Source organism: Anarrhichthys ocellatus, unplaced genomic scaffold, assembly GCF_004355925.1.
Source record: "Anarrhichthys ocellatus isolate YVR2014 unplaced genomic scaffold, GSC_Weel_1.0 scaffold15, whole genome shotgun sequence".
Lineage (NCBI taxonomy): Eukaryota > Metazoa > Chordata > Actinopteri > Perciformes > Anarhichadidae > Anarrhichthys > Anarrhichthys ocellatus.
This window is the reverse complement of record NW_022280045.1, coordinates 8,416,852-8,437,849: the sequence shown is the minus strand read 5'-3', so window position 1 is coordinate 8,437,849 and position 20,998 is coordinate 8,416,852. Positions and strand designations below refer to the sequence as shown.

Here is a 20,998-nt window from a genome sequence, read left to right as displayed (position 1 = left end):
ACACACACACACACACACACACACACACACACACACACACACACACACACACACACACACACAAACATTCGCACACACAAACATTCGCACACACACACACACACACACACTTACACTTCCTTAACAAAAAAATACAATATTTGCTTAGTGGTCCTGAAGTAAAAGTAGCATAGTCTGTATGCCCTACGAGGACCAGCCTAAAGATATACACATTGGGCCTTGGGACACCCTGAAAACACAGGTAGCACATCTGGATCAGGGGATACAAAGCATCACTAACCACTGGTCCACCAAATAAAAGGCAAGCTATCAAAAAAATAAAAATGGAAACGAGGCAGTTACTTTCACTGCACAACAAGCAGAAAAATACCAAGCTTTTGTCGGAAGTTACTTTGCCTGGTTACCCATCCTGAATTTGTGGCTCGCAAAGGGATGGGTAGTCAGGATCAGAGTAATTACACTTTAAACGCATGTTTAGCCATACTTCAGATATCTAGTACACGTATCCTATGTAGTATAGTGCTACCACATCAGTGTGTGTTACTGGGAGGAAAAACTCCAGTAGGAAGTATTTTCTAAGATGACCGCATAATACTGAGCTGAAGTCATGAGGGGAAAAAAAAAAAAAGCACAAAAGCTTCAGGGGAAGAGATACACACACACTTCAACCTAATTGCAGAAATGCATTAATTCAAGCAGCACAAAAATAATCAATGAAGTATGCATAATCTCTGAAAAAAAAAGTATGAAAACATCCCTGCTTTCATGTTCCTAAATACAAAACTTCAGTGTAACAAGAGGTCCTTTTCTCGCCTTTTGTTCTCCTTTTAAAACAGGTAACATTTTTAGTCCTCTGGTGGTGTGAGTGGTATGGAATGAGTCTTTTTTTTTTTGTCATTTAAAATCTTTTTTTTTTCTCTTTTCTTATATACTTGAAGATGTAAGCATGCAAGCCTCGTAGAGGAGGGGCCCGGAAGGGCTGATCGGTGGGCTGGTGGTGGAAAAGGAGCCTTTTAGGCCAGAGCTGGAAAGGCCTCCGGATCGTCCACGTTGGGGACGGACACTCCACTAGCCTGGAGCAACACACACACACACACACACACACACACACACACACACACACACACACACACACACACACACACACAAACCAGGACAAGGTGAGAGCGCTATAATCAATACTTCTATATTAATGGATCGCAATACTACTTGTATGTGAGAGGTGTCGGTCATAGTGACAGACCCACAGATAAATCAGTGAATTGATAGTTCCCGTCAGCCAAATGAAGTGTTTCAGAAAAACAGACAAAAACAATCTTTTGAAAGTATTTTGGCATCTGTAGAACATATCAGAGCTGTAAAAAGTTCATATTTATTTTTAACTTAACACTTGATTTCAACAAATTGATGCATTTAACTTTAGAAAAGTTACAAATGGTGTTCCCTTATAATCTCTCAATCCTGTGGGAAACACTGCTTACTTTTAAATATATAATAAACAGTCTGAAATTAGTACAAATATTTGACTCAGTAAATATATAATTTAAGTAGAGCTCAAACAATAAGTGGATTAATTGAATTACAGACAAGTAGTCTGCACCAATGGTTTCAGCTTCCCAAATGTGAATCTCCGTTTGTTTTCTGATTGTAAACTGAATATCTTTGGATTTCGGACTGTTGGTCAAACAAAACAAGAATTTGGAATAAATCAACTTGATCTTTAGAAAATTGTGCGGGGCATTATTCACTACCTTCCAAAATGTTATAGACCACCCACTCAACTGACTAAATGAGAAAATAACTGTCAGATGAATAATAATTTAAAGAGAACGTATTTGATGCCAGCTTTCGGCAACTGACAGTTAAATACTTTAAACTAAACTGTCATTAACACAACTAAGCCCCTGCCCAGTGACATCAGGTCGGTCGTGAGCTTTGCATCATGGAGCATGTGGTCACTGCTCTGTTATTTCAGGGCCTTAGTGGTTCCACAGCAGGTTTTCCAAGTCAGTGGTTTTCCAGCCTGTTCACAGTCAGTGAGCTGAACCCTTTGTGAGAGACTCTAAACCGTTGTTGTTGAAAGCAACAGATTTTATTGTTACCTTTTCAGACCGTCCTCCCCCACGTGCCGGTCTGGTGCCTCCCCCGGCACCACCACCACCACCACCACCACCACCGCCACCACCTCCGCCGCCGCGGCCTCCCCTGCCTCCGCGGGCTCCCCCGCGCCCGCGTCCGGGGCGGCCCAGGTCTCCAAAGTTGATCTCCAGCTGAGATGTGATGTCGTTGGCTGGTTTGCGGAAGTGGTGGTCACTGGACTCGTCGGGGGCGCCCAGCGGCTAAAAACAGACGAGGAAAGTATGTTAGACATTAACTTCGCTCTGTACTGAGCTTTGTTTTTAAATGAGTGAACATGTGTTGCTTAGCACCAACACGCTTTAGATTCTTCAATTCCTCTGGAGCCACCCAAAATAGAAATGAATAAACTAATTTCAACATTTGAAGGTGTATTAAACCACTGGCCGTTTTCTAACAGGTGGGTTTTATTAAGACTTAACACCGATAGTTTTCATGGACTGTAGTGTGAGCGCTGCAGGCACCTTGCTGAACACCGGGGCTGGCTCTGCTTCCGTCTCTGCGACGTCGATCAAAGCTCCAACAGGCCTCTGAAAGTCAAAGACAACAGAGTCCGATGAGCTGGCGAGACAAACAACGATGTGCATCTGAATCCAAGTCTGTGCACGCTGCACAGAAGTCACCGTACTAGGTGTCACAATGTTCTTTTGAAACTCATCAATCAGCAGAGCAAGGCTGTCAGCTTTGTGATAATGTTACATGTATGATGTACAGTGTTCAGACTAGTCAGTCAAGTTTCTGTTAGAGGGGAGAAAAGGTTTCTGTTCTCCATGTTATAATAAATCACCATACTTACATCTTCACTCTTGGACTTGTGCAGCACGTATCCTTTCTTCCACTGGCTGTCGGCTCCCTCGTTGGGCTTCCGGATGTTGAACTCCACCTTGGTGCGCTCCTTGTCCTGCATGGCCTTCCACTCGTCCAGGGTCATCTCTTTGGGGCCTTCGTTTTTAACTTCTTCCGCCTCGTTCTCCCTGGAAAGCCAGCGGCAACAATGTAGGACCTTAAACCTCAAACTGCCAATGCTCTTAGCTCTATACATGCTCTTTAATCCCGAAGCCAAAAGGTCGGAGACAATGTTCATCCTGTTTGCGCTAAAGCTTTGTGACGAAAATGTGCACATGCAGAGAAATCGTTTGTGACACAGCACAACGTGCAGAATCCAAAGGAAAACGCCTGTGATGATAACTCCAGTTACAAACTAGGTATCATAAAAAATCATAAAAGAAAAATAGTAGTTATTAGATGTTCGATTCAGTAAGTGTCCTGTTCATACGAGTCAGCCGTCACTCTGTTTGTCAGTAGCGAATCCAGTTTGCAGTGTAGTTGCACTTAAATGATAAACCACAGAATTGTACGGCAAACGTTGTGATCAAAGATTTCAATTTTTACTGCAATTGTATATTTGTTGCAAGTATCAGTTATCGGCCTCCTTGATTACTTGCAACCTGAACATCTGACAGGAAATGGACACTCACTTGTTCTCGGAGCCGGCAGGTGCGTTTTCCTCTCCCTCTGGGGTCGTTTCTGGAGCAGCAGTCTGTTCAGCCTCACTAGGAACAAAAGACACACACAGCCACCATGTCAATACGAATATATTACCTCCAGCTGAAACATTACCTCTTAAGTTGTACCTTCTCCAAGCTAGCTCACAAATGCACATATACGCTCAATAGTGTGTGTGCTGCATCTCTTCCATCTAATGTTATTACACATTTGCTAGAATAACAAAAAGCTAAACTGACTGAATTAGCAGGATTTTTTTCTTGGTGCGTGGACCATAACCCCCAAAACACGATACGTACCAAACACTATTCTGTAAAATGTTCCATTAAAACTGGAGCACTTGAATTTTTTTTTTTAAAACACAAAAATAGAGCCACTTTCTATCGGCCACACGCGGTCAACAAAGTCGGTACAGATTTCAGCGGCGCATCGTTATCCTGCAGACAGTGACGCTCGGATAAACGGGCCATGTGTGTCTGTTCTGGAAAACTCACCTCACTTCCTCCTTCACGTTGCCCCAGCTGTGTGAGCCGCTGCCGCTGCGCTTTTCCTCGCTTTTCTGATTGCTGGAGCAAAGACAGAGGAAAACGCACACAATGATATACAAAAAAAAAAATAAATACTCACTGCCCACAACGAACAGTGATTCGAAAACCTTTGACCTCAAGTCTGAGACGTCATTATGAAACACTTTGAGATGCCATTTGGGTCCGACTGTTATTCAATGTTAAGTACAACTTTGTAGTAACTGCCTATAGACATTTTAGCTCGGTTAGACCGAAGTTTTAAATCAACACAGATGTTAAAAGTGCCACTTGGTCCTGGAAACCTTTGGCAATTAACTAGCTCCAGAAGGGGCCTCTTGATAATAAATAAAGATTCAAGAACAGGGTGCTTTGGTATGTGGTCCTTTCTATTTATATATTCACTGGTCTTCTATGGTCTCAGTTGAGGACTGACTCACGATTTGTCATTGCCGCTGTGTCTGTCGAAGTCTCGTTTCCCACGGGAGTCGAAGCCTTCACCTCGGCCCATGCCTCGTCCTCTTCCACCACCACGCCCACCTCGGCCGCCACCACGCCCTCTCGGGGGCCGGTCTCCAGAAGGCCTGGTGGACAAAAACAGACTCTAAATTCAACCCCAAAAATAAAAAAGTGTAAATAGGACCTCCATCAGAGGAGTGGTCAGCACTTATGACAATCATGTGACAATGATAATGTCAGCGGAAACAATCTACAGATGGCTGTGCGGTGATGTTGAGGTTAAGTTAGCTAAGATTACATCAAACTCTTGCATCCACCCCCCACAAACGGTCCTGTGATCACACCAGACAGCCTTGAGCTTATCAGCATGTTTGAAATATGCTCTTCCGTCATTCTTCCGTGGCTCTTCCAAAATACCCACTTGTCTGCAGAGAACTCTCCACCTCCCTCGGGCTTGTCCTCAGGCGGCTTCTCGAAACGGCGCTCGCGAGGAGGTCTCCGGTCCGGCCGCTTGTCTCCAGGTCGCCCTTCACCCTGCCCACCCTGATGCTGGGAACCAGGCTGGCCCTGCTGGTCTGGTCTCCGGCCCACTCGCCTGATACCTGACAATCACAAGACCATAGAAATGGCGTCAAAGGAAGTCATTTGCATTAGCGGAATAACTCCTTGATGTAGTCCTTTTTGAGGCTGCTTTGTAGTAAACACCCTTTAAAACCATGTATGAGCAGGATCAGTAGAGTGGAGCATACATGCAGGTAAATGGGGTATACCCACCTCTTTTTCTGGTAGTTTACAGTGTACCCACCTATCAGCCAAAAAGCCACATAAATATGTAGGAGAGTACACCCACCTCCTTCTCCTGTAAACTACTCCTCTACCAAGTGATACGCCCACCAACAACAGCACGCTGCACTTACTTACACTGTGCATACTATTAACAATACTGGCCAGCAGGGCCTCTCTCTCCATTACCTCGGTGCTGTGGTTTTTAGGGCTCAATTTTAGACGACTAAGCTTTAAAAATAAAATAAAAAATGAAGTATTCACTGAAGGTAGACGTCTCCAACTCAAACAAAGAGCCGTCCGTCAGTGCGCAGGTGAATATTTTTGCGCATTCGCTGTTGCAAAGCCTGCAGCCGCTAACCAGCCGCTGCGTAGCCAGAGCGCGGAGCATCATCCAGCAAACGGTAACCCTACACTGCACCTTCCTGCAGGATGCTGGTGGGGAACCATGGCTGCGACGCAGGCTTCTGCACTGAGCTCTGCAGGTGGGCTTACACCTGAAGCCTCTCCGTGCAGCTCCTCGGTGCGGACAGCCTCATGTTGTCTCGCTAACCTCGGTCTTGTCAGGTTTGACCTCCCGCTGTGTTACGCTCAGACCAGCATCAGCTAACGCAGCAAACGGGGGGGGGGGGGGGGGATGCATATGACAGTTGATGCGAAATAAAGATGAAAATAAACATGCACTGCAGCAAGAGAGCAGGGGAATTGTGTTTATCAACCTTCTTTCTTAAGTGGGACCGGAGCCTGGGACTCGTCCTTCTTGTCCAGCAGCGGGTTCTTTCTGTCCTTCTGTGACTCCTTCTTCGGCTGCTTGGCGGCTTGAGCCGCGGACTTGGCGGAACCAGCGGCGGCCCCCTCCTTCTTCTTGTTTTCAGCCGCTTTCAGGATCTCAAACGGGTCGGACTCGTCGTCCAGTAACTGGTCGAACCGGTTGGTCACGACGCAGCCGAAGCCTTCTTGCAGGTGTCCGGGCATGATGGCGCCCCTTCAGCGGGATTCACCTCCGATTCTACGAGGCTTGATGCGAACAAATCGCTGGATGCTGCCACAAGATGGCTGGGAGAGCTGCCCCTTCTCTTCCGGTGCGAGCACCATCCGGGACATCGCGTATAGCGCGCACCAATCTCCACGCACGGTGGTGTGCAATGTTTTTATTTACATTATGCAACTATTTGCTCTCATGTCCTCGGAGAATAATCCGGGTTTTAATTTCTTAAGAGGAAATGACATGCAAGGGAAGCGTTCAATAGACTCTCATTAGGCTGGTAATATGTGGCTGCAGTAAACCAGGTCATGCTGTGTGGGAGTACATGACGACAGAACAAAACAATAACAATGTGCATGCGTTATTACATATCCCATGGTTTGCCTAAAGAAATGCATATTGATATATTTCCTCAAAGCATACCATAGCTCTATTATTTCGCACTGCCTTAGTGAGGTCAAAAGCAAGTGGCACCTTGTATGTGCAGCTATGGCTCTGTGCTGATACTACGGTCAAACATATAAGATTAAGTGGGATTTGTCAATTTATAAAAAGCATCAAATGCTGTGGTGAGGGCCAGCAGGGACATGTTGAGTAACAGCTGGTGGTAACATGTCTGACAAGTCTGCCCTCTGTACGTGCAGCTCTCAGCGCACTTAAAAAGCTTTCACACTTGTAGGACATGAATCCAGGAACCTTTTTATGTACCTTGAGGCATGTTTTTTTTTAAGTCGAGGATGTAGTTGATTTTAAATGGAAGAAGAAAACCCATTTAGGGTCCAGGGCACGCGTGGATGTTTAGGACCATTGCTCATTTTCACCTGACCATCGAAGACACGGAGACGTGATTGTAAGCTCACAATCTGATCCAGTGGTAATGTGTGTGAGGATTTGCACATTAAATAAATGTATTTTAAATTGGAGAAAAGCCTCCATTGTTGCAATGAAACAATTTAATAATAAATGCCAAATGTGGAATATTTCCTTCATAAAGCTTCGGGTATTTAGCTGGAATTATCTAAAATAGCTTTAAAAAAAAAGTACATTTTCTTTACTTTCCCATTTTCTTTATCTCTATAATAAAGCAATAATAGATATAGTTATTTCCATCTTTTTTTTTTGATTAATAAAATGCAGGAGTCAATCTCAAACAGAAGAGGCAAAAAGGCAAATATCTTGCAAATGAGTGTGGCAGCTGTGCATGTCTGTCAGGAACAGCCAACGCTAAAGGAACTCATGCAGTAAGCAGTTTATCCAGCAAAGCCTTTTGCCGAAGCAGTTCAATTAAACATGTCAGTGAGAGGATATTAGTCAAACAAAGCCCGTGCATAAGAGGATCTGAAAGGCCGAGTGGTATCACACTATGCCATTTCAAACATCCGCGTTATTCTGACACTTTGTTTGCTCTATTACATTCTTTTCACCTAACTGTGCATCATAATTTATGATTTGTGGAAAAGGAAGCCACTGATGACAGCTGACGGTGGTGCTGATCGTCGGTGGGTGGACTCAGTAAAGCAGACTATACACAAACCCGCAAATTAAAGCTGCACGCCTGTTGTAGAAGAAACAGGATACAGATATCAGGTGACGGTGCAGCAGGCGGTGGTTTCTACATTACAACCAGAGAAGAGAAACAGGTTAGACTCCTGCTGGTTATTGATCTCACGAGAGTGGAAGGTTAGGACATGCTAGATTTGTGAATGACCAACCTTTAAGAAGATACAACATATATTAAAATATGAAAAAGGCTGGTAGAGTTGTGCAGGGATGATTTATTTTTGTAGGCCGCCTCCGGGAAGTTAGCATCGCACTGGTTCCCTCGACAAAAAGCCAATGAGGCTTTTACAATGGATTTAAGATTATTGCACAAAAAAGGCACACAAAACACAAGTTTAGGATACTTTCATGTTTTGTTCAGCAAGATAATCTTCACAAATGAACACCACTTTTATGATTTTTGAAGCGTGAATGCAAACACCTGAAGTTAAAAGCAAACGTTTGGCTGTAAATTAACTACACAGCGGTCTCGTAAGCATGAGTAAAATAAAGGCTGCCTCTTTTACGTGTTTTAGGATTCACGTGTACACAATAGACAGAAAAGAAATGCAATTCAATAGTACAACTAGCAAGAATGAAAAGAACAACATCATGTTCATTGTTCTTCATCAGAAAGTGCACATGGTCCATTTCCCAAAAGCAAAAACGTCCCTTTATATAAGACTCACATTTACTCTATCTCACTAAAGTCCATGAGCGTCCTTGTCAGCATTTTTTTCACGCTTTCTTTCTGACTACTTTCTCAAGATCAAGAAGTTTTGAATAGAGGACCTCAGACATTTCTTCATCGATGTCCATCTGAAACGAGAACAAAACCACGCAGAAAATCAGAATTCGTTGCATGTAAAGCAGATCACATTGATCACATTTTCAAGGTTTCCTGCTCGGTATTCCATAAAAAGCATCTCAACTGATCCCAGTCACTCTCATAATTATTTGATTCTAGGATTCAGGTTATCTGAGGTTCACGTAGAGCAGACTTGAGCAGTACATAATGTCTGTGGAGCAGCGGCCTCTGGTTACTCACCTGTCGAGGCTGAGTGTAGTTCGCTCCAAGTCCCGACGTTAAACTGTGATACTTTGCTCTCGGATCCAGAGACTCTGGGTTTTGTACAAATAACCAGTGCTGTGAAAAGTCAGAGCAGGACTTTTAGTGTTCATGGTGCATTCATTGAGGAGAAGTTAACAGGAAGGGTCGACAACATACCAGCGCCTCTGCTCCGTTGTATGGCGTTAGCGTGAATGTGTTGGTGAAGATCCTAATCTGTTCAGCACAGGAAGAAATATGTCACAATAACATGAGACTGTTCATACGCAACTCGACTCAAGCGGAGATGAGCAGAGTAAAAACCTCACTCACCAGCCACATGATGGGCATGATGAGGGTCCAGAAGGAGGAGGGGAGAATACCGTAGGTCAGATTAGTCATCACCAGTCCGGGACATATTACGGAGGAGAACAGCCCCTGTCACAGAGAGAGGAAACATGTATTCCACATAACAGATGCATGTTTCAGTTCCTCCTAATGTGAGATTTTGACTCTGGGATGTGGGTGGATGTCAACAAGTAGTCGCTCCTGTGGCCGTAATCTGCAGACTGTGTGACTGACAAACCTGGCTGTTCTTGTGTCTGTTGAGTGCCAGGCTGAGCATGTCTGATGCGTACTTGGAGGAGCTGTAGGGCTCCGTCCCATTTCCGTGCTGCACGTCCTCGATGCTGAAGGCAGAGCGGCGGGCGTTACTCGAGGAGGTCCACACTATCTGGGACGTGTGAGCTGCCTCACACAGCAGAGGCTCCAGCTCCCTGATCTAGACCACAGAGACAAGGACATCAGGTACTTTCCATTCGCCACGTCATCAATTCAACGACAAAAACAAACATCATCTATATCATATACATCATCTATAACATATACCACACCACAATATTTCTTTCTGTCAAAAGAGTTCATACAGTGATAGATTTTATCCACATCATCCATCCTAGCAATTATATTTTTAATGCTTCTTTCTATATGCAGAGGCACAAACTAAATCCATCCTGTTTGCATATACTACTACACTATTTTACAACATATAATGATGAGGACTACGTATATATTATGCCATATTAATGAGGAATTTGTCCAGTGTGTGTGCAGTCGGTGTGTGCTGTACCAGGAGAAAATGACCGAAGAGGTTGGTGGCAAAAACCTCCTGCAGACCGTCTGAGTTGAGCCGGTCCTGTTGAGTCAAGAGACCCTCTGCTGTCGCAAACATGTCGATGGCATTCCTGCAGTGAGTGAGGGGGTACGTTATTACACAACAGCATGGGCAATAGACAGCTTGCACTAGTATACAGCTATCGAGCTTTAAACCTGTGTGAAATCAAAAGGCATAAATCAGATGAAGCAAGTCAGGAACTGGTTTGGGGGCTTTACCTGGAGAACAGACCCTTGAAAAAAGCTTTGACATCAATTTGTGGATTGGGCATAATTCCTGCATTTAGATACAGAAAGTCAATTCTGTTGTATCTGTGGAAAAATACAAATGTGCATCAAAGAGCAATCTCAGTCATAGTTCAGGTATTACAGGTGAGACCGCAGCCTCATGACATCACTATATCTTGGTATCGGTACCTGGCCTTGACCTCCTGAGCAGCAGTGAGCACTGACTGCACAGAGCCCACGTCCAGGTGCAGCAAGTCTACATGCGCGTTGGAGTGAGAGGTCAGGAGAGCGGAGCGGGCGGCCTCGGCCCGCTGCATGTTTCTGCAGGCCAGACACAGCCGGAGACGGCTGTCCGTGGTCAGCAGCCTTTCGCACAGGGCCAGACCGATGCCGCTGGGCAAAGTGACGGATGACAGAAAACACAAGCGTGAAAACAAACTTCTCTAAGGAGCTGTGTAATTACTTAAATGTACTATATAATACCAACTGGTAAACATAGAGGGATTAGAGTAACACCTGGAGAAGGAATTATAAAGGCAGATAAGGAACTTTGTTTTTAATGTACCTGGATAATAAGAGAGAACTCTATATCTACGCAAGTCACATCATTTTGATCAAAATATTCCAGAGCATTAAAGTATAACTGAAGTCTTCTCAACATTGTAAGTTCTTAATACTTACAAGTATGTACAGCCTATGATATATAATGAGTCTTTTTCTTCACTTTTAATATATTTTGTATTAAATGTTTTTGACTTTTCTAATATGCATTTATTATTGTGTTTATGACGCTCATACAAAAACTTAATGAATTAAAGAAAATTCAACTAGTAAGCTTTATTACAGCACGTTTCTGTCAAGTTAACACATAATGCCTTCAGTGTTTATTAGCTCGTGAGAGGAGTCACTTTGTAAGAAACGTGACAAACCGAGTGCCTAGTCATCATTATAACGCAGTTTCATGTAACCCACCTGTTCGCGCCGGTTACAAGAACAACCTTCTCCATGTCTGACCGGAGCTGGCAGCGTCTGCAGGTGAAGACGGGACCAGAACGAAGTCTAAAACCTGTTATGAATATCCTCTCACCGTGGCTCCCATCGTCCGATTCCTCCGGAAAACACCAGCCTATGTGCACGGGCCGATACGTGGTGTGATTGGATGTCAACAAACAGCTGGCCAATCAGCTCCCACTACGGAGAGCGAAGAGGCCCAAAACAGGAGGAGCGGTGCAACGACTTAAAGTGCTGCTAAGGTGTTAATCAAGGCTGTGATTGACGATGACTTGTAGCCTGGTGCTGTGTCTCTCGTATTGTGAACAAAGTATTTTAAAACCTCGAAGTAACACTACAAAATACTATGTTACAAGTAAAAGTTCAAAATATTAAGTACAAAAGTATTCATGTTAAAATATACTGTAAGTACCAAAAGTAAAAGTACTCATTATGCAGAATGGCCCGTTTCAGAAATGCATATATTGTATAATTTGATTATAATTAGTGATGCATTAATATATACATACTTTTAATGTTGGTGAAGGCACAGCTAATGAAGTACCTTATATAATACAGCTTAACCTATGATAATATATCTTACTTTATTAGTTACTTTCTGTTTTGTCTTAATAATCTACAGCTGTGAAGTAACTACTTAAGCTATCAAATATATGTATTGGGGTAAAAGTAGCATACAATGGAAATACTCAAAGCACAAGTACCTCAAAATTGTAGGCAGAGTAAATGTACTTAGTTACTTTCCACCACTGCTAATAACGTTAGTCTGGGAAGAAAACACACAGTAGTGAACCTTCATTTTCTTTATTTACAGGGATCCTTGGTTTGTTCTTTGCTGCTATTCAACAATATACAGTTAATTTATTTCTGCAAAAGGACATAAACATGTTTATAAAACATGTCGGGAAACTGCTGCAGAGTAAAAACACCTGCCTCATCTAGACAACAGTCATTATCATTAAAAAGCTAAAATATGAACAAAATAAATCACACAACAGTATTGACATCCTATAATTAATGTGCAATAGAATTATATGTATGAATGGAAAGGAAATACAAATATTCACAATTGTGTTTCAAACCCTATTACCATAGAACTCAAATATATATTATAAATATACATAGCACAGGAGATTAAAAAGAAATGAATAAATACACAGAAGTGTGAATAGTGCTAATTTGTATATCTACAATATAAGGCTCTTTTCAAGTGTATACCTTCTCCTCATATCTTGTTATTTACAGCACAATTGTGGCAAGCCAGCTACAAACAAATAGAAAAAGTTATATATATTTATTTGACTCCAAATAAATTCCAAATAGATCCAGACTGAAGGGAGCAAATGTGACAGTTCATGTCGAGGAGAAATCATCTGTTCCTTTGACTACGCCAGGCTCTCCGTCAGCTGAGTGTGTATATCCTGAAAGCTCGGCCTCTGCTTGGCGTTCCTCCTCCAGCAGCTCAGCATGAGATCATTGTAGACTCTGTCAGGACAACAGAGAGGCTTTGGCAGGTACACCTGGGAACATGAGACAAAATAATAAGATTCTAGTTTAAAAAGGCTGTGGGTATGTACTGTGAGACACAAATGCAGAGAAAATATAGGATACTTTGTATGTGTGTCACTAATAAAACCATAACTGATATCATAATGAGATTATACTTTGGAGGATTGGTAGCCTAAACCTGTGTGACGCTCACCTGCTTGCCCTGGTCCCTGAAGAACTCGCCTGTGTTTTCAATGACCTGCTCGTCAGAGAGCTGGGAGTAGGGCTGCTTCTTACACAGAGTCAGAATCTCCCACAGAGTCACACCGAAGGCCCACACGTCACTGGCCATGGTGAACTTCCCCTGAGAGAACAGACAACTTAAATCCAAATCCAACCTAGTGAAGACTTCATGTGTATGCTGGTTTATCACAGCTGCAATATTATTAGCAGACTGCAAATCAAAACAATCTTTGAGCAGTCTATTATCAGACAAGCACAGAGGCCCAATCCCAATGTCCACACTCTTAGACTGGGGGTTTAGGGCTGTCCTGTCCCACTATCAAATCGTCATGTTCTTGAGAGCTCTCTCACAGATATTTTGAGAGCTTTATGCCCACTTTCCGTAAGTCTACATTTCTGCAGAAATTACCAACAATTCATCGCGTTGTTTTTGTCTACTGTGTAACTATTCCAAGTGTCTCCGGCTCAGCACAGCACTCACCAGTAGGATGCTCTCCCAGGACATCCAGCGAATGGGCAGGACGGCCCGGCCCTGGATCCTGTAGTAGTCCCCTCTGTACAGGTTCCGGCTCATGCCAAAATCAGCGATCTTTATGGTGTAGTTCTTACCCACCAGGCAGTTGCGGGTCGCCAGATCCCGGTGGACAAAGTTCAGAGAGGACAAGTACTTCATGCCAGATGAGATCTGCACAGCCATGCCAATTAGTTTACTGTAACTAAAGAGCAGAAGAGACCACAAACACAGAGATTACAAGTCATAAGTACAGAATAGACCTTTTCATTGCCATTCTGCTTTTGGTCCAAGTTTACTTCAGCTACTGCACTAACAAACACAGCAACAGGAAATACAAAGGGGTCCAAACAGTTAGGGCTGTCTAGTTGGCTCTGTGTATGAATCCAAGATAATCATGACACTTTATTGTCCAGATATGAGCCTACCTAACCATACTCTCCCCCTCTTTCTCCTCCTGGTCCATCTTGTCGTCATCAGCGGCCTCTTTCAGTCTGAGATTGCAGAGGAACTGGTTCAGGTCTCCATTTTCCATATACTCAGTGATCATACACAGTGGGTCTGTGTCCACACACACGGCCAGCAGACGGACAATGTTGGGGTCCCTCAGGCGAGACATGATTCGGATCTCCTTCAGGAAGTCATTCCTTCAGCACAGCAGGGACAAACTATTGTAATTTACCACTTGATTGGCGGCTGACTTATGTACTGTACAGCTTGTTCTTCTACCTTGCATTCTTGTTGGCGTCTTCCCGCAGTGTTTTCACAGCAACCAGCAGAGGTGAGTCCCTGTTTCCCTCTATGGACAAATCCTCATCCAAAAAGTCCTGCATGCCCTCTGCCTCACACAAGTGCACCTGTTTTTAAAAAGCACTTTGTTAGTCCATCATACAATTAGCACCACAAACCAACTGTTTAATGAAGTGTTGCCTGTTTGTCAGCATGCACTGTATAGCCATTGCATTTCGCACTAACGCTTTTAACACACAGCAATAACTATCTTTCAATCTTAAAACGAGAGCATTAAAGAAGATGCATCAAGATCATTTTAGTGAGGAAGGAGAGAGCAGCTCGATGAATCTAATATATTTAAAATACCAAATCAATGCCAACAAACATTACAGGTACAAAAGACAATATACTTCTCCAAACTGGCCCTCTCCCAGCTTCTCCTTAAAGGTGAGCTTGTCTCTGGGGAACTCTCTCATGGATGAATCGGTGCCAGCAAAGAGATTCATGTTGACAGCTGTGATGGAGTAGGTGCTGCTGTCTGAAGACTCCTGGAGGCTGATGATGTCTGCCTCCGCGTAGTGGGGGGCACCTTCTGAAACACTGGTTGCAAGGGCTCTACAGGAGGTGCTCGGCCCTGATGTGGTGCACATACAAATACACATTCAGCTATAGCTAATGTCGACGGAAATAATAGTATTTATTGAATTGTGCTTTTACCGTCTTACCAAGGTCTTCGGTGGACTGAGCAAACTCGGGCAGTTTCCGGATAAGGCGGGAAGGCTCCTGGTAGTCGGAGCAAAGGGGGAAGATTCTCTCGTAGGTGGAGTTGGAGGTGGAGCCGCTCTCGCTGGACAGAGAGGAGTGGAGGGAGGAGAAGGCCTGGGTCTGGACCGCAAGACGAGCTGTGAGTTCATTATCCAGCAGGCGACGAGATGCCTGTGGAAGTAAGTCGGTGAGAGCGGAGGTGTGTCATTTGTTGTTTCGGTCAAATAATCTGCAAGATAATTTTCACCTCACATTACATGCCGTCAGTTTTTGGGATGTCAGATTTATCAAAAGAGGAAATACTTGGATACCAGCAGTGATTGTCACTGAGGAAGAGGAGAGGTTGTTTGCACACTGAAATGTGCAGAAATGTTTTATTCATGCAACGTTTCTACCTAAAAGGTCTTCATCAAGCAAACTCTCAGGTGAACATGAAGCAGGCTATATATGCAGACAAAAATATATAAGCTGCCTGAGATGGAGCAGGGCGTGGGAGGAGCCTGGCTTGATCAGAGTCTATATATATTTGGGATCGAGTTCAGGTGTGATCCTTGCTCTTAACATTTATGTTAGCAGTACGTTGATGCTTGTATTATTTGTGTTAAGTTGGAATGACAAACATTGTGTTGATAGTTGACAGTTAGGGATGCCAGATATTTGCTCCCTACGTATTCAATTTGGAGTATGGTGATAATTCATGGCACATATTATCTGTTTAGATAAAACCAGCATTGAATGTGCAAGCCTCACCTGCTTCTCATTGTCCCTGACCAGAGTGTTCATCACATTACCCGGCAATCGTCGACCTCAAACACTCCTGATTACTGAATATACTATAATCTTGTTTGATCTGATACAAACGGCTTGGAAAACAACAACTCTCTCCTCACCTTCTCAAGCATCTTTTGCCAGACCTGCCTCCAGAGGATGATGACTATGATAGTCAATAGGATGGCAATAATAGCCACCAAGCAGCCAATCAGGATCCTGGTATTGCTGTCATCCAATTTATGAGTAGGATCATCGCCTAACAGAACCAGATGAGAGTTAAGACTTGATTTAATCCATCCCAGCTCAAATTTATATTGCAACATATCCCATAACAATCATATTTCCATGGCATAATCCCCTTCATATTTCATTACAACGACAGTAAGAAGTCATTTATTTCAATGATCGGTTATTTCTGGTGCTACCAGCAGGGGGCACTGTGTAACCAGAAAACATTTGAGTTAAACCGCCTTTGAAACTGAGTAATTACCTTCACTAGTAAATCACTTTACATTATAGTAAGATGTACGACACCAATCCAAGCTTGATTGAGAAAAGTCATAAATAAATATATCATCTAAATATACATTTTTTTGATTATATTTTTGGTTGACTGGAGGTAATCCTCGGCCCTTGTTTTGTTTACAACCACAGTGCTTCCCAGCAGCCGTATATCAAACCAGCCTGCACACTCTCTTGCCAGGATTTTTTCCACTGCCTGACGAGCAAATTCAAGAAAATTACAACCCCTACTTTAAGAAAAAAAACAATCACATAGGGTTTAGCTATTGACCTGGCAGTGTGTTTGTGGGGTGTCCGTGTTTGCGAGGACTCAGAGAAGTGTTGTACACGGCTGAGCCTGTGTGAGAAAGAAAAACACAAAGCTGAAGGAAACAAGTTCAGGCAAGAGTTTGGTGCAGTAAACATGCATCAACATTTACTTTATTTAATGGTGGACAAAAGCCCCTTCAAACAGGATACATAATCAAATCAAAGTTCCACTCCAGATCCCATCTTACCTGACTGGAAGGCAACTTCACTGAACAACATCCAAAGGTCACTGAAGTGGAAACGGCATTTGATGGCGCTGGCTGTGCGGTCGCCGAGGGACACGGTGATGAAACGGGCGCCTTGGCTCACGCGGTCGACGGTGGGCCTAAAGGTCACGGGGTCAGCCTCCCAGTCTGATCCTGACCGGAAGTAACAGGTGGCCTGTCTGAACATACTCACCCCGCGGCTAAACATGTTATTACAGTGAACCTGTGGAGGTGGGATGTGTAAAAAAAAACAAGCATGATCAAAGTACTGAAGACTGTGTCTTGCAAATAGTTGTCTTGTTAATATCTACAGGGGAATATGCATTTGTTTGTCTACCTATGACATTGATGACTAAACGGGAGCAAAAGTGCTGCAAACAGTAAGAATCGAGGGGGAAGATGATGCAGGAGCAGGTGTAGTGATGACTAATCTCTGCTGAAAAAACCCGTTATCTCTGATCTCAGGCCACAGCACGTAGCCATGGCTAATTATACAGAGAATGTGATTTTCACACTGCGAGGCTATTTTGCAGGATTTTATGCCTCAATAGAATTTGCAGCAGCTATATGTAAGATGGGTGCTTGCCTGGCTCAGTTCAGTTGGCTCAGCAAAATTCCACTTTTTTTACTATTGAGCTGATGAGTGAAGTTCTTTCTCCCCTGCACCCACTTCTTACCTTCATGGAAGTGAAGTTTCGGATGTGGTCAAACTCAAAGATCATCTCCGCGTAACCCTTGGGGAGGCTCTTGTTGTTCCAGCCCATGTAGTCGTACCCAGGCCACATGCCGTATATGTTGCTGTGGAGGAAGTCATCCAGACCCCAGGTGCCATCTGTCAGCTGGCCGAGGCCCTTTGTCAGTCTAGTGCAGAGATGGATGGAAGAAGTGAAGATAGAAAAAAATAAATCATATCTTAAATCAGTTGTGGAGAAAATGACTGTTCTCCCACAGGGTAAGCAAAAGAAAGATAATATAAGAAATATAAACCCCTAATTGTGGCAGTAAAATCCAGACCTTTCAGCTGATGGTCCATCATACACAGAGTCATTAAAGTAGACATCCAGGCCTCTGTAGATCATTTGGTGCCCATCTGGAATGCTATAAGACATCAGGCCATCTACAGGGAGCAGGTCAAAGGTCAGAGATTGTGATTGATTTATTCACTACATGCTCATAGGATAGAATGACAATGAAGTCATAATAAAACTGGTAAGTTGCAAAAAAATCTGTTCAGACTTTGGTAATTATTTAAACAAAGAAAGATAAACTAGATGTTGCTAGTGCGACTATGTGAAGGTGTTGCACTCTGTATAATGGACAGCAATGACTAACCCAGCCATTCACAGCCATAGAGCTCCACTCTCATACACACGATCATGGAGGGGTCCGTCACAGGCATGAAGCGGACAAAACGAGCTATGATGGGGGGCTCCAGATCCTTCAGCACCACATCATACGCATTCCTGTTCCCCTCAATGACCTGGCACAGGAGACGCGGATGACACTGATAAAACTGAGTGAAACGTGTCAGCATATATACGTTATTGTCAAATCTTTTGTGAAATCTGGACAAATCTGTAAAGGAATTGGTGTCCTTTATCTCATGCTGCTGCTAGTTCTGCTGTGTCTTAATTTACCATGAACTCTGCTACTGTCTGCTGCAGAGAAGATGTTATCTCAACAGTGTTGGAGGAAGTATTCAGATCAGATCATTTCATTTCGTGAAACTATAAAACTATGATATGATTCAGAATAGTTTTAATAGCAACATGTTTTATTTCCTCTTATAGACAATCTGAGGTTATTTCGTCATATTTCAGAAAACTTGAGTATTTGATTGTTATAGTCCACTATAAGTCTATTCATTAATTGGTTTTGCTTGTTTTGTTTTTGTATCGTAAGTAGTATTTTACTGTTGTAGTCAAGCTGGGGTTGATTTGAACTAGTTCATATATTGTTGGGTAGTTTATATAATTGAACCAAATTTGATAAGCTCATCTTATGTCTTATATGTCAAATTTAAGTAACAAGTAAGTAAAGCTGTTAAATAAATGCAGTAGCTTCCTGTTTGAAAACTGTCATGTATAATAATGTGACAAGTCAACCCGGTCCCTCAGGCCTCCCTGTCATGGCCGTCTCTGCTCCTCTCTTCACCTTCATCTGATGCAATTACGACGTCCTGATAATGTGTAGACTGAAATTGAATTATACATGCGCGTGTGGAAATGAGAAACAATGACAGACGGTAATATCTAGACGTGCTCACCTGCCTTCCCTTCCGATCATGCCAGCCCACCCAGTTGCTGCCGTCGCGGCTGTACTTGATCTTGTATCGCTGGGCAAACTCATTACCCATACCGTCGGCGTGGCGCCCTTGGGTGCCCACCAGTGTGATGAAGTGCAGTGAACGCAGGTCCACCTGGAGATACTCTTTGAGGCCATCTGGCTCTGACATGATGTCAGGACACCAGGCTCCGTCACCGTCTCCGTTGTCTAAGTCGAGTCTGAAGAGGTGGAAGAAATAAGAGGGGAGAATAAGAGTTCAGGTGCGCAGACGAGAGGAGCGTGACAATTCAGAGGGAGAGATGGATGAAAAGGGGAAATAAATGTTGCATGATATGAATAGAGGAAGAAGAAAATTAAAAGTGAGTTATTCACTATGCATAATTCATATTTGCACAAGAACATATTTGACTACTCAACATTGCTGCTGGACAACAGCTGTTAAAACAGCACTATGATTATTCCGCATGGGTCCAGTTAATGAAACTTTCACGTATGCTGAGCTTCAAATTTCATTCTTGACCTTGGCCGCAGCAGATGACCAAACAATCTCAACCTGAGCTTCATTTAGTAGCTGGTTTTGGGGCAAAATCCATCTGCCGATGAAGATCACCTGATTTGATCAAAAGCTCCAGGACAGTGCCTAAATGGACCTTGAAGTGATATTGTTTTGTCAACTTTCACATATGCTGTTTGCAACACCAAGTCTCAGGCATTTAAAACAACACAACAAAGCAGTGTGGGACAAATCGAAGAAGAATTTAGCATGAAAAGCAATAGTCACCAGGATTGAAAGAAGTGGTTACAAATATGTTACCCAAAGCAAATGAAATGAAGGTAAAATATAAGAAAAGAATCATCATGCCACGTGCCTGCCAAATCTTGCAGCAGTTGACTCGGACCACTGACTGGAGGCAGAGATGTCCTCGTCCTGAATCTGCCCACCGGTCATACCGAGAGGATATCGACAAATTTCTACAAACACAAGAAGCATCCATGATACACATGCTGCTCACACAATGATTATGTTTGTGAGTGTGAGAACTGTATTCTTTCACATGAGTTTTAATCGTTTCTGTTTGCAGGATGTGAGGGGTGAGGGGTTGAGGGGGGTCCTGTCCCTCCTCCCCCCCAGTCCCCTTCCTGCAGCCCTGCAAGGCCTCTAAAGCCAAACAGAGGCATCACTGTGTAGGTACCAGTCTAAGCAAAATGAGTCGGGAGTGGCCTGCTCTTCGATTTTCATCCTTTTTCATAATCTTTACCAGCCACGTGAGAGACATTTTACATGTTTAAAGTCCTGGCATCTGGCTTTATCAGTTATGTAATAAAGATAAATTTGGCAGCAACAGATGGCACGTTATAGCGTTAATATGATTCAGTGCCCATACTGTACATCTGCTCACTGCATCTACCAGAGTGTCACTGTTTATCCTCAACATCTCTACCTGGTAATTAAGGGTCGTCTGTGTTTTATTCATCTTCCCACAACGAACGCCTGACATGTACTTTGACAGAGCAGCAGAACAAATACGCCTTTTACTGTGCAAATATTCCAAGTGGGAAACTCAAATGAGCGCATGTGTGAGTGAGAGTGTGTGAGTGTAGGTGTGTGTGTGTTACCTACACCTATGCCTACAAATTTTCTAACTTTTTTTTTTCCACGAATGCCCCCTGCTTGTGAAAGGTCTGCCTGTTCTGAGGATATTTGCTGTCTGACCATTAGGTAAACCACACACACACACACACACACACACACACACACACACACACACACAC

At 43.4% G+C, this 20,998-nt stretch overlaps 3 protein-coding genes across 5 annotated transcripts in view; all 3 read right to left on the bottom strand.

Annotated features, from left to right (window-relative positions):
• Positions 1 to 247: 247 nt before the first annotated feature.
• On the bottom strand, positions 248 to 6,495 carry serbp1b (SERPINE1 mRNA binding protein 1b). 2 transcript variants are annotated; one of them, XM_031855084.1, is made up of 9 exons: positions 6,128 to 6,495; positions 5,047 to 5,227; positions 4,607 to 4,750; positions 4,137 to 4,208; positions 3,615 to 3,689; positions 2,933 to 3,119; positions 2,601 to 2,666; positions 2,103 to 2,339; positions 248 to 1,073 (listed from the first exon to the last, which is right to left on the bottom strand). In XM_031855084.1, the coding sequence occupies exons 1-9, from the start codon at positions 6,381 to 6,383 to the stop codon at positions 1,014 to 1,016; spliced, it is 1,278 nt and encodes a 425-aa protein (XP_031710944.1). In that variant the 5' UTR covers positions 6,384 to 6,495; the 3' UTR covers positions 248 to 1,013. The 2 variants fall into 2 exon arrangements, with proteins under 2 accessions (XP_031710944.1, XP_031710946.1); XM_031855086.1 differs by having other exon boundaries at positions 2,933 to 3,110; positions 6,128 to 6,494.
• A 403-nt stretch (positions 6,496 to 6,898) lies between these two features.
• On the bottom strand, positions 6,899 to 11,495 carry LOC116387738 (3-keto-steroid reductase). The gene is made up of 9 exons (XM_031855087.1): positions 11,354 to 11,495; positions 10,571 to 10,774; positions 10,373 to 10,465; positions 10,110 to 10,224; positions 9,567 to 9,761; positions 9,314 to 9,418; positions 9,161 to 9,217; positions 8,981 to 9,079; positions 6,899 to 8,751 (listed from the first exon to the last, which is right to left on the bottom strand). The coding sequence occupies exons 1-9, from the start codon at positions 11,386 to 11,388 to the stop codon at positions 8,671 to 8,673; spliced, it is 984 nt and encodes a 327-aa protein (XP_031710947.1). The 5' UTR covers positions 11,389 to 11,495; the 3' UTR covers positions 6,899 to 8,670.
• Positions 11,496 to 12,777: 1,282 nt separating this feature from the next.
• The window catches only part of ddr2b (discoidin domain receptor tyrosine kinase 2b), an 8,675-nt gene continuing 454 nt past the window's right edge, over positions 12,778 to 20,998 (bottom strand). Inside the window, exons 2-16 of one of the 2 annotated variants that reach the window (XM_031855008.1) lie at positions 20,095 to 20,197; positions 19,206 to 19,443; positions 18,272 to 18,419; positions 17,954 to 18,056; positions 17,617 to 17,800; positions 16,922 to 17,162; positions 16,696 to 16,761; positions 16,022 to 16,158; positions 15,092 to 15,302; positions 14,777 to 15,000; positions 14,364 to 14,491; positions 14,063 to 14,281; positions 13,605 to 13,839; positions 13,095 to 13,244; positions 12,778 to 12,912 (exon numbers count right to left, since the gene is read on the bottom strand). In XM_031855008.1, the coding sequence (XP_031710868.1) occupies positions 12,778 to 12,912; positions 13,095 to 13,244; positions 13,605 to 13,839; positions 14,063 to 14,281; positions 14,364 to 14,491; positions 14,777 to 15,000; positions 15,092 to 15,302; positions 16,022 to 16,158; positions 16,696 to 16,761; positions 16,922 to 17,162; positions 17,617 to 17,800; positions 17,954 to 18,056; positions 18,272 to 18,419; positions 19,206 to 19,443; positions 20,095 to 20,197 (2,522 nt within the window). Of the gene's footprint in view, positions 12,913 to 13,094; positions 13,245 to 13,604; positions 13,840 to 14,062; positions 14,282 to 14,363; positions 14,492 to 14,776; positions 15,001 to 15,091; positions 15,303 to 16,021; positions 16,173 to 16,694; positions 16,762 to 16,921; positions 17,163 to 17,616; positions 17,801 to 17,953; positions 18,057 to 18,271; positions 18,420 to 19,205; positions 19,444 to 20,094; positions 20,198 to 20,998 lie in introns of both variants that reach the window. The other variant, XM_031855007.1, reaches the window with a different exon arrangement.